Source organism: Diceros bicornis, chromosome 15, assembly GCF_020826845.1.
Source record: "Diceros bicornis minor isolate mBicDic1 chromosome 15, mDicBic1.mat.cur, whole genome shotgun sequence".
NCBI classification, from domain to species: Eukaryota; Metazoa; Chordata; class Mammalia; order Perissodactyla; family Rhinocerotidae; genus Diceros; species Diceros bicornis.
In genome coordinates, this window is record NC_080754.1 from 5,599,390 (window position 1) to 5,612,325 (window position 12,936).

Consider the following 12,936-nt stretch of genomic DNA (forward strand, 5'->3'; position numbering starts at 1 on the left):
ACTGTAACATAATAAATCTGTGATGTTTTAAGCCACCAAGTTTGTGGTAATTTGTTATAGCAGCAATCAAAACTAATAGGCAGCTGGTTGATCAATTAGGAGCAATTAATACAAACACAATCATTATGAGATGATAAATAATCAATTTAAGCAACCAAAGAATAACATTTAACTTGGAAATGCAAGTCCATTTTGAAGAAATAAAAGTAGAAGCCCACGGATTCCTTGGCATAAAAAAGATGGAAAAGGAAATATGTAAGAGGAATGATTTTTCTCTTCCACTAGAATACTAGAAGAGAAAAGAGATTAATAAAAAGAGTATATTGATCCAAAGGATGAGATAAGAGTTTTAAAAATGCTACTTGGCATAGCCTTCCAGAAGTGTAGGAATCTTTGTCCCTAGAGATCTTTAAGGTACACAGCGATGTATGTATTTTATCTACCTTGGATGGCCTGATGATAAGGGCCTAGATCAGACAATCTCTTGGGGCCTCCTCCAGCCTGAATACTCTACATGGACTTGAATCTTTTCAATTCAGTACCACAAATGTTTACTGCCCATCGACTCAGTGTGAATCATTCTGCTACGAATAACCAAAGAATAGACATAAACCTTGACTTCAAGTTCACAGTCTAATAGTGAATGAGGTAAACAACCACATTCAAGCTAGACAATGAGAAGAATCATAAGGGATGGAGAAGTGATGTATAGATTAAAACCCATTAAATATATAAAAATCACTGCATTCTTTTTTTTTTTTTTGTGAGGAAGATCAGCCCTGAGCTAACATCCACGCCAATCTTCCTATTTTTGCTGAGGAAGACTGGCCCTGGGCTAACGTCTGTGCCCATCTTCCTCCACTTTATATGGGACACTGCAACAGCATGGCTTGACAAGTGGTTCCTCTGTGGGCGCCCGGGATCCGAACCTGGGCCGCCAGCAGCGGAGCGCACGCACTTAACCGCTACGCCATGGGGCCAGCCCCCAAATCACTGCATTCTTATTGATCATAAAACCAACAAATGATATCACGGGTCACCATTGGAGATTACCAGGGTTACAATGAGAATTTATTCTGCCTTTCCTAAGTCACTATACAAGGAAAATCAAAAAGTAAATAAGAGAAAATTTCTTCTTTATTGTAGAATTTTGGCTAAAAAATGCAGGAGGAATGATAGAATCAGATTGTATTTAAAATGTGTCTAGAATGTAAAACTGCCATTTGACAAGCCCTGTATAAAATAATGGATCTGGGCAATGATCACCGATAGATGCTAAAACTATTAAGTGAAAATTTGATGATGAATTTTGTAATGAAGGGATCAGGCTGAGGCCACCTACACATGCCAGTCTTACCATCACGAAGGACGACACCAGCCATCATGTACCTCTTTTGTGAGAAACACACAGTACCACCTATAAAGTATTATTTCCCCCCAAAAGCTGAATCCAAATCTAATACAGCCTCTAAATCTAAATATCTTTAGACAGGAAATACAGGCGATAGAGGAGCCAGTTCAAAACAAAAACGGAAGCAACCAGCTAAATACAGAATGTGGACCAGGATGTATAACCCAATTTCTTCAGCAGATCAATGACATTTAAAAGGGAAGGGAGAGAGGATTGTTATAGAATAAAAGAGACTTAGAGACATAGCCACCAAATGCAATGTGTAGACCTTGTTTGGATCCTGACTCAAAAAAGAAACAACTCTAAGAAGGCATTTTTAAGATCACAGAGAAATTTAAATATGGACTAGGTACAAAACAATATTATGGAATTATTGTTATAATGTGATAAAGGCATGGCATTATTAAAATTATTTATCTGTTAGAGATGCGTACTGAAGCATTTACAGATTTAAAAAATATGATACCCGGTTATGCTTTAAAATACTCAAGTTAAAAAAAATAGTGTGTGTGAAGAATACATGGAACAAAATTAGCAAAACAATACTATGTATTCAAGTTGCGTGATGAGACATGGGGGTCACTATAATATTTTCTCTCCTTATATGTTTGAATTTTTCCATAATAAAAAGTTTTAAGGGATGAAAACAATTGTAAATAAATAAAAGCGTACCTAGTCCATTTGATTATCCTTCATCATCGAACTAGTGAAAGGTTGGTATATTTGTGATAGAAATTTTCTCTAGTTTTCTGCACATATTTTTGTTAGCAGTCTGAATTCTATCACTTTAAGATAGAATGCCTTTCACCTCATGTGGAAAGGAAGTTTACAACTGACCAAATTCTCAACCTACATAACCAAGGAGAAAAAATTATCATAAATAAAATACTGTTTCTAATGCTCAATAAATAAAGAAGCAGTAGATCTGTTTCTATTTGTGTGGTGTAAGTATATAGCTTCCACTTTTTATAGTTAAGAGTGAATGTAGTGGGAGACTATTTGGAAAATTTCAAATTCCTTTTGGTTTATATGGTCAAGGTTAGTGTTGTTACATTTGCCAAAAGTTCCTAATTCTCAAATTTTTTTGGTAACAAACTGTAATGTTTCCTTTAAAGTGACTATCTTATGTAAAATCTAATCTAGGTATTTAATCAACAATCTTACTCTCTTGCCTGCTTTTACAGTCCAACAGATAGTTCTCTATGAGGAACAAGGGGCTATGGGACAGAATAGATTCATCTTCGACATTCCCTGCATATATGCATAAATGCCAGATCTGATCTACGATAGCTCAAGTTACAGGATCAAATATCAGAAGTTCATGGAAAGGCTTCTTAGCAATAATCCTACCAGTGGAGCAAAATATAAATTTCATCTTAAACTGTTCAGAAAGCCTTTGGAAGCATTTGTAATAGATGATCCCTTTTTAAAAAATGTTATCCTTTAAAAAGGTTTTATTTGCACATAAGCTTTCTGGACAAGGCTTGAAGGTGCCCACATCCTCAAATTACATTTTAACATGATTAAAAACATTTTCAAAGGAATGTAAAATTTTATATTACATACAAAAACTTTAATCCTTTTGTCTGAAAGACTCTAAAATTTTAAAAGTGCAATACATTTTCTTTCCTTTTTAAAGGTAGCTTCTCATGAAGAGACACCCAGAAAGCTATAGATGATATTTTCCACCAGAAGAAAGTAAACGAGCTGTGTTACAGAGATTTAAAGAGGCATTTTAGCTCATTTTTTCCCTATGCAATTTAAGTTACGTGGTCAGGATTGCAGGTACAATGGCAATGAAGATTATTTCTGCAGTACATGCAAAGTATGGATTACATATTTTTTTGATGTAAAGAACTGTGCTATGGGTTGCGACACTTATGAATATGATTGTAATTCTGACATTTGGTTCGGCTGAGGATGTAGATGAAATGGTGCTGGACTTCAAGACTTATAAATTATGTAAAGCCTATTACCTGTTACCTCTTCTTCCCCTGCCGGAAACCCAAGCATCTTACCCACTACTGCCTCGGTGTGTCTCCCTTCCGCAGGAAGAGGGAAGTACTGGTTTGGTGACAAGTTGCTGCCATATCCCAGGAGGAAACCTTCCAGTTTTACGTTAGGACTTGGACGCAGGAACTTCAAGAAGATGGAGTCACTTGTGGTGTTGATGTGGACTTTCAGGTTTGGCTTTTTACCTAAAGATGGGACCAAAAAAATAGGTGGCTGTTACTTCACTCTTCAGCAGATCAGGACAAGTTTGGAGCAAAGGTTAGTTGCTAGAGGCGTTGTTATTGAGAAGCACGCTATCCACTTAGCTACTCAACATCACAACACAGCCACCCATATCGCTGAAATACAGGTAATCTTGAGATCAAAGAAAACAGACTTCATAACATATACACAGTCTACAATACGAAGTACAATTTTAGGGTTTAATAGACGGTAGTTTATTAGTGAGAAGGTAGATGGGATTTAAAGCTCTTTCAGCTAGCCACAATGGGTCAGAACCTTCATTTTACACGCTGTCTGGGAATGGTGAAAGCATCTGATATCTCCTCTTGGTAAATTGAATTACTGCCCTTTGAAACCCCCAGCCTCCTCCATGCTGCTCTCCAGATGCGCCCCACAGGACTTAGTGGTTGATAGAGTTGGAAAGAGAGAAAAGAGGGAGGGTTTTGGCTTCGGGGTAACTGAGATGGTAGAACTGGGAATGCTGACAGAGGAGAAAGGTTGAGGAGAAAGATGACTAGTTCTATTTGGAGCATGCTGGGCCAGTGAGACAACTACATGGAGATGCCCAACAGTGAATGGAATATTAAGTGGGATGCTCAGGAATGGGGTACAGATCCATCTGGGGGTCATTAGTTTGTAAATGATCATTGCATGAACTTTCCCAGGGAAACTATGCAGAGTGAGGAGAGAAAGCTTAAATTTTCAAGGCATTTTTTTTTAAACCATGCAGGCAACAGGGGCAGATAATCACACTAACAAAGGGCCTTGACCAAGCAGTGAGCTAACAACATTGTCTTTTGTCTTGAGAGCCAGAAGGAGCTGGGTTCAAACCCCAGGTCTGCCACATACTTATCAGTGTGGCCTCTAGCTACTCACTGACCACGTTTGAGCCTTGTTTCCTGATTTGTAAATTATGGATAATGGATAACAATGTTTACTTTGACAGGTTGTTTACAAAGATTAGTGCAAATGATGCTACCTTAAAGCTGGCACATGGTAATTGCTCAATGATTGGTTACTCCATCAGATCCATCCATAACCCTTTAGCCACAATTCAGAAATCCAAAAATGGTTCATAAGGTTTTTGTAAGTCCACATCAACCCAGTTTAGTATCAAAACCTCATCTTAACTGTTATGAGGCCACTTAGTCTTTCTTTAACCTCAATGAATAGTCATTGTGATTATTCACGTGTTTAATTGCAGGGATATTAATGTATTAAATTAAGGAGTGTTAGTCAAGACCCCACTGAAGAGGTTACTTAATATATGGTCTAGGCATCCTAGTACATTTCTAAAATCCAAAGATTTTTCTGAATTCTAAAACATTTCTGGCCCAAAACATTCCAGATAAGAGATTGTGGACCTCAATTATTTTCTTTCTTTATTCTATAGGGATTTCATATTTTTAAAATATTTTACCTGTTGGGAAGATTAAATTTACTAATTCACATTCTATTTCTCATTAATCAAAGACATACACACACACACACACACACACACACCATTCAGCACATCTGAACAGCATGGGCTTCCCAAAGTCTTCACGTTAAATTTATACTCTTTTAGTCAAAATCAGCCTGGACTGCCTCAATACAGCTACAGAAAAGGATTCCATCAGGCCTTTGAAAGAATAAAAACAGCACCTCTTGGACACCATGTTGTGGGAACCACTCTCTTACCTCAGCAGCTAGTTCTACTATTCCTAGGTATATGCGGAGTAGTTCATAATTCACAAGAATTTGATGACATTTTTATGAACTCACTTCTCAGATTTCTAGTCCTACACTTGTGGCAAAACTGAAACCCAGAGATATTGAGTGGCCTATCCAAAGTCCGAGGAAGACTCGTCTAGTCCAGCTCACCTCATCCACTTCTCTCGAGCAGAAACAACTAAACTGAGGCAGCCACACCTCTGTCACTCTGCAAGTTAAGTGCAGGGTCAAACTGGGTCTCAGGTTCTCACTAGGCTGGATGTTCCATTCTCATTTTTATTGAAAGCCTTGTCATTACCCAATAGAGTAAAGAGTGGCCAATGCCCAGACCCTAAGGCTCGAGTTGATGCTAACTGCTGATGTTTTGTCCTAACTTCATTAGATTTTGAGGAGGTGATTTATACTTCAGCTATAACACAGGTTTTGTCCAAGCCAATTTTTCCCTTCTTAGTTCTGTGCCTGGATTAACCCTAGAGTTACACCACCCTGCTCAATAGAATAGAACAAAGATAAGTCAAGCACATATTCTTCTATCTTAGAAGGTTATCAGGTGTCACAATAAATCAAAACACAGCGGGCCTGTTTCCAACACCTTGTTGGGAAGAAGACATTAAGGAATTAGTGTACTTAGGCTGCACGCATGTTTGACTAAGAGCCAAGAGTCACAGCATCATCACCTCAGACCTTTGCTCATAGATTTTGTCCTGATGTATCACATTATTCCTCCCCTCAGGCGTGGAAAGGATGGCTACACCAAGGGAGAAAAAGGAAGGCTGTAAACAATTACTGACCAACGAAAGTGGAAGTGAGAACACTTCCTCTGCATGGGCATTTTTATGACTCCAGTCTTTCTCCCTTTTGCTAGTAATTTATGTCAACAAATATATCAGCATCATGTAACTTTCCAAATCAATTGGCATTTAGCTGCCCCGTTTTCTCCAAAATTCCAATTTATACTACTCTCTAGAGCTAAACTTTAAAAAGTCCTAAAAAAGAGAGAAATGTACACAGACAAATCCTCCCTCAAAACAGCATCACAAGCTTAATAATACTTTGAAACTATCATATACTTTGAGACTCATTATCTGGCCTTCATTATCTGGCCACACGTTACTTCTTCTCTCGTTACTTCTCACCACATCTCATTTTTTTTGGCCATATCATCTTCTCACGTTCTGTAACGCACATTAGGCCCTGGCCCTACACATATGCTCACATTGTCACCCAGTATGGATCCCCTCTGTCTTCAATTTTCCTTCTCAACACACTCCTTTGCTCACTCAGTTATTACCCCATTCACCCTTTCAGTGCTCAGCAAAAAGGTTAAGCAATTTTTGCCCTTTCAGTCTGAATAAGTTTGTCAAGTGTTCCTTCAAATGAACGTTTGGACTAGTATTCGATTTTATACTCTTGGACAATTTCCCCAATATTTTAGTGTATATCTCTGTACATCCTAAAATAATTTTTAATCTTTGATAAACTTATCTTCACTCTGAGTAATTCTGGTTTAATACTTTGGAACACTAGTCACATCATGACAGTTTCAACCGTTAGTGCGAAGACCTCTGGTGAATGACGTAAAGTAGAGATAATAGAAAAATAACACAATACGAACTTAACTGGGAAAATATTTATAAGTAAAATGGCATATATGTCACCCAGAAAGCCCATGAGTACAGAGAAATAAGAGTACATTTTACTGTATCTTATAAGAGAAGTGGAACATATGCCACTCAGGAATGAAAGAAAATGAAGAACGTGAACATTTCAGGAAAACAACCCTAGTAAGGCTGAGGAAAAAGATTGCATATTGACAAAATGGAAACTTGGATCTGATTGCAACACCCTGGGGTATCTCTAAACATTTCAAAGGGTGTTATTAAATTCCAAAATTAAAAAAGTTTTTCAAAACAAAATTAGAATTAATTCTCTTTTAATTTTTAAAAGTAAATACATGACCTGTGGCATTAAAAACAGTGTAGTGAGGTTAGAAAGTCAGACAAAACGTTGAGCACTGTGAGATCATGGAACTCTCTGGAGCAACCAGAGGTCGCCACAGGTGCTGAGCAAACATTTAACATTGACTCCAGAGTTCTGAGTGGCTGTGGTCAGTGTCAATAAAGCTCTGCAATGAGCTTAGCCCAACAACATAGCACTTAGTTAAGCCAGCTAAACTACCACAGACATCCAGTCACGGATCTGTGAGGAAGGAGTTACCATCACAACCCGTTCACTAGGAGGAATTCTTTCATGTCTAACATCTCTTAAGCTTATCTCACACTTTCCAAAATATTTCAGAATGTGGTCTAAAGTGTTGATATGTATTTGGTCAAGTTGATAAAATTACTTCTCAAGAAAAACTGCAAGATACTAAAGCTCTCTTCTAAAAGTAGAAAATATCTCAGCATAGCAGCAATAATTAGCGTATTTGCTGTCAGTGTTGTAAAACACTAAGAAATTAGAAGTATCCTAAATAGCAAGTTTGAAAATAAACCAGATCAGCATTAATTTCCATAAGAAATTAAGTAAAACAATAGATATCATACTGATGTCAATAAAATAATGACTCAATTTTTTCAGGATTGAAAGAATAAACCCCATAGTAAGTTCCTCTTTTTGCACACATTCCATTTACACTACCAGCCTCTATATTTGTTCAGTCACTTATTTTGTTATACAAAGTCAAATTTTCTAAGATATCAAAATAATTAAATCAATTCCCGTCAGTTCAGATGTGATATATGAAGCATAGATTTAAACAACTGATAAATAGGATTTGATCAAATTTTAAAAGTTTTGAACTTTAAAAGAACTAACAAGAAAAATAAAAAGCCAACTACAGACTGTCAGAAAATATTTGTAATATATATATCTGTTAAAGGACTTGTATCCAGAATATTTAAAAGAATTATTTCTAATCAACAAGAAGACAAAATACTTAAGAAAAAAGGGCAAAATATTTAAGTAGATTCCTCACTAATGGAGATATATGATAAAAAACAAGATCATTAAAAGATGCTTATCAGCAGGGTCAACAGATGTTTTCTGTAAAGGGTCAAATAGCAAATATTTTAGGCTTCGCAGACCAGATTTTCTCTACTGCAACTACTCAACTGTGCCACTGTAGCACAAAACAGCTATAGACATTATGTAAACACATGGGCGGGTCTGGGTTCCAATAAAATTAGATTTATAAAAATACACAATTGGCTGGATTTGCACTAGGTCATAGTTTACCAACTCCTGGTCAACATCATCAGTCTTCAGGGAAATGCATATTAAAACCATAGTGAGATACCTCACCCATAAGAATGGCTAAAATGAAAAAGACCGTCCATTACAAGTGTTAGGTGGGATCTAGAACAACTGGATCTCTCACAGATTTTGCGTGTGACTGTTAAATGGCATAACCACTTGTGAAAACTGTTGGACAGCTACCACATAACCCATCAATTTCATTCCTCAGTATTTATCCAGAAGAAATAAAAACGTTAAGTCTACGCAGAGACTTGTATGCAGATATTTAAAGCAGCACCAAACTGGAGACAACCGAAGTGTTCATCAACGATTGGATGGATAAACAAATTATGGCTTATACATACAATGGGATACGACTCAGCAATAAAACAGAATAAATTACTTATGTAATTCAGCAGGGTTGAATCTCTTGTCTGGCATGCCATCACGCCACTGTAGAATGGGCCATGGCTTTCTGCATCTCTGAGACAGCAGTCTTTCTCAGAAACGGAAGGGTCTGCTTCTAATGGAAGGTCATTCAAGCATCTTGCCATTATAGCACTGGTGAAAGTAGTTTTAGTAGTACCTAACATTATAATTCACCATTCAAAAATGGTACATATATAAATCAGCAAGTCCTTTTCAGGCATTATGATGCTCCCCAAACTGACAATTCTAAGTTGCAAATGTATTCTATAATCTTGTTAGACAGTGGATTGCAAATGGAAAACATTCCAGTGCCATTATGGTCACAGCAGCTTATTAAGGTGCTGTCAAGATGTCACATCTCCAGTTTATGTATTAAGCAGTTACTGTCTGACAACACATACAAAAAATTCCAAAAGTCATAGTTGATGGCATAGATTGTATTTAATTGAACTATAATGCTAAGTTATACAAACCATAATTTTAACATAAGACTTGGCAATGATTTAACGTTTGTTTTAATTCTTAGGGAGTCAAAAAGGAATCATGTAACATAGGCGTGGTGCTCAAATGACTCTCCCTGTCCGGGTACCATGATCCAAAGAGAGGTATTAGAAGGAAAAAGAAAACCACTTGGAGCTTCATTAATTTTCCTGTGACAGCCACAGGGTGAAGGGAGTAGCCAAAGGCAGTTAGAGAAGCATCTTTGGTTGTTCCTGATCCTTCAATAGAGACGTGTAGTCTGTAGTCTACAGTGTGGCTTTTTCTTACCAATCACAGCAAAGCAACAACTGGAAAGCCAGGGTATGACTGGAAATTTTCCATAGCAAAAAAACATGGCAGCTTCAGTTAAACATTTTAAGGAGAATGAAGATTAAATGTTGCTGTTATAATATTAGACATCATAAAAACTATTAGCACCAGTGCTGTAATGGCAAGATGATTGAATAACCTTCCATCAGACGGAGTCTGTGCAAGGTGGTTATGGAGATAAGGAATGTCATGGCCCATTCTGTAGTGATGTGATGGCATGCCAGACAAGACAGAGAGAAGGAATTAAATTGCTTTGGTGGTCGTGGTGGTGGTGGTAGTATGTATATGCAGAATTGTAATTAAAAGCACTCAGGGAGTAATTACTAGACAAATCCTTTTTAAATTTCAAGTTATTATATTTCAACTATCAATCCCATATATCTCATGATATCCTGGCTCTCTGGATCTCCAGATTGGAATTCTTTCTCAAAATCTCACAGATTCTCTCTCACTCTCATCCCAACTCTTTGGGAACAGAGTTTTACCAAGGCCCAATAGAGAATTTCTGAGAGCTTGCAAAGAGCTAGTGTGCAATAAACATGTAGCTGCTCTACCGCGTGCCTTCCAGGAACCGGGGTGCCACTGATAGGCGCAGTGTGCCACAATGACACTCGTGCATTGCAAAACTCTAAATGGCAGCCTTCAAACCATCTTTTATTCATGGCTCTAGACAGCGGCCTCGTTCCCAAAGACCATACAAAATAATTGCTACTATGAAAATGGGTGATTTGTTATGGGTAACCAATCTGAAACTCCCTAACCTCTTCCCACAGGCCTCGAGTTGCTCCTGCCCACCTGCCCTTCTTCCTTCATGTTTTGATTGCTCTTTTTCCTGCCCTCCAATCCTGCTGTCACTGGTCATGAGGGACACGGGTGGTGGGGTGCTTGGCGTAAAGAGGATAGGGCTCAGCTGCAAATACTTTGGACATAGTGCTCCCTAATTTACCAATGAAATTACTTCGCCAAATATACACAACTCAGACAATGAATCAGGGATCTAAATAAGAACAATAGAGGAAAAGAGATTCTGGGCATCAGGAAATGGTGAGTTAACAGCACACAGCTTTAGCGGTGAACAGAAGGCATCCCTACTTGTGCTTTCTTAACACAAATCTGAAAACATAAGAAAAAAATCCTAATTAAAATAAGACGTAGATGAAAGATTTTTATAAATTTAAAGAAAAATGGCATTTTAAAAAAAGCACAGAATAAAAGTTGGGTAAAAGTCCCACAAACCACATGAACAGCTGCCGCAGGCAGGGAATGGGGGCCTTGAAAGAAACTCAGAATTCAACTTTACACACCCGTGATCAACGTTAGCAAGAAGCTCAAACTACAGCGTCCATGAGCTCTGCTCCAGCACGTGCAGAACAGCATGAGCCCGCTCTGATGCCCTGCGGTGAGGCCATCAGCTGGAGGACAGGCTCCCACACACAACACGTGCTCTGAGTCCCAAAGTCCCAGCTCCCCTCACAAAGCCACATTTGACACCTTAGACCCGTAATCCCCAGGAGTCAGCTAGTTAACTTTTCATTAAGACATTATGGTCACCAAATACCTCGAGGATGTTTCCTACTGAATTTAGAAGGAAATGCCATTTTGCCAAAAATCTGGGGGGGATAATGTTTTCTTCTTAATGGGGCACTTTATATCTGTTTGCCCAGCTGTCTCTATAAGTGTGTTCCATTTTGGCTAAAAGAACCACCGTTTCCACCTTGGTCAGAATGCCCAGTGCCCTGATTCCTCAGGCTGATACTTCACTATCTTGTGACTTTGAAAGACGGAATGAGACAGACTGAACCTGCCAGTGTTGACATTTCAGCCCTGCTTGGTGGGGCTAATAGTTTTCCCAAAGGAGCAATAACTTCATTACTTACTTAATAACCCAACCAACAGCCAAGCAGGAAAATTACCTTTCATAGACTACCTTCTGAGTCTACAGCCTCTCATTCTTAAGGAGAAGTGCCTGAGACATATGCAGTTGTCACTTGCACACACTCCCTTGATCGAATTCTCCTAAAATTACTCTTTAAAGTCTAGAGCATGTTGGGGGGCAACCAATGCAATCAAGAACAACATATTTGCTATAGCAATATAAGAGAAGGGGGGCAGAGACATGGTTAACTTCAAACAATAACAAAGTCTAAATAAAATCTCTGTTTGCTTTGGGGAATACGTATTTTTATTCATCTGCTTTTCATTTAATCCATCCAGTCCCTACTAGCTACTAGGCATTAGTGACACCAATTCAAATATGATCTGTCTGATCACAAAGACTGTGCATGCTAGTAAATTAGGCAGGTGAATAAGTCAACTATTTCAGTGTATCATGATTAGCACAATTAGTACAAGGTGGCTACAGTAGAGGGGCTCTCAGTCTGAAGGAAGGGTGGAAAGAAAGGAGGTACAAAGGAAGTGTCCATTTAGTTTTGTTAAGATAGTCACAAGAATAGTTTTATTCCACGAGGATATGCCAAATCCAAGTAGGGCAGTGGATCTCAAGGTCTATTTTGTAATACTTTTTCTGTACTGCTTTAGGCAACTGGTGTATTCTTAGTAATTATTATTTTTTTAGCATATGTAAAAGAAAAAGAAGAACTTGAAAAGGCTCAGGAATTTAAAAACTCATTTTCCTTCTTTTTGTTCTTTTTCTGCTTGATTTTCATGAAAATCCTGGAGTTGACTTGCCTATATTCTCTTGCAATTTAAAGTAAGGAGTGATAGCAGTGGGTGCTCCTGATGGGAGATGGGAGAGGCTCCATGCAGGGTTCTTAGACAGTGGTCCCCCAATTACAGCATCAGGATCACCCAGGGACAGGTACAAATTCTTAGACCCCACTCCGGACCTCTTGAATCACACACTGGGGTGGGGGCAGCAATCTGTATTTAACAAGCTGTTTGGGTAATTCTGATGCATACTTAAGTTTGAGAACTGCAAATTACTCTGCAAATTCAGTGCATCAAAAACAAAATCAATGGGCCCAATGTCTTTTGAAAGAGATTTACAGATATGCAATGCTGTATGGAGATAAAAGGACCTCATCCACAACCCCGTTAAATTTCCTATCATGACAATTTTACATATATTTTGGTTTGTGAAC

At 38.1% G+C, this 12,936-nt stretch overlaps 1 protein-coding gene across 10 annotated transcripts in view; it reads right to left on the reverse strand.

Moving 5' to 3' along the window:
- Positions 1 to 12,936, reverse strand: part of ABI3BP (ABI family member 3 binding protein) — a 242,074-nt gene that overhangs the window by 176,419 nt on the left and 52,719 nt on the right. For all 10 annotated transcript variants that reach the window (XM_058555697.1, XM_058555693.1, XM_058555691.1 and 7 more), the window contains exon 2: positions 3,430 to 3,609. In XM_058555697.1, the coding sequence (XP_058411680.1) occupies positions 3,430 to 3,609 (180 nt within the window). The remainder of the gene's footprint in view (positions 1 to 3,429; positions 3,610 to 12,936) is intronic.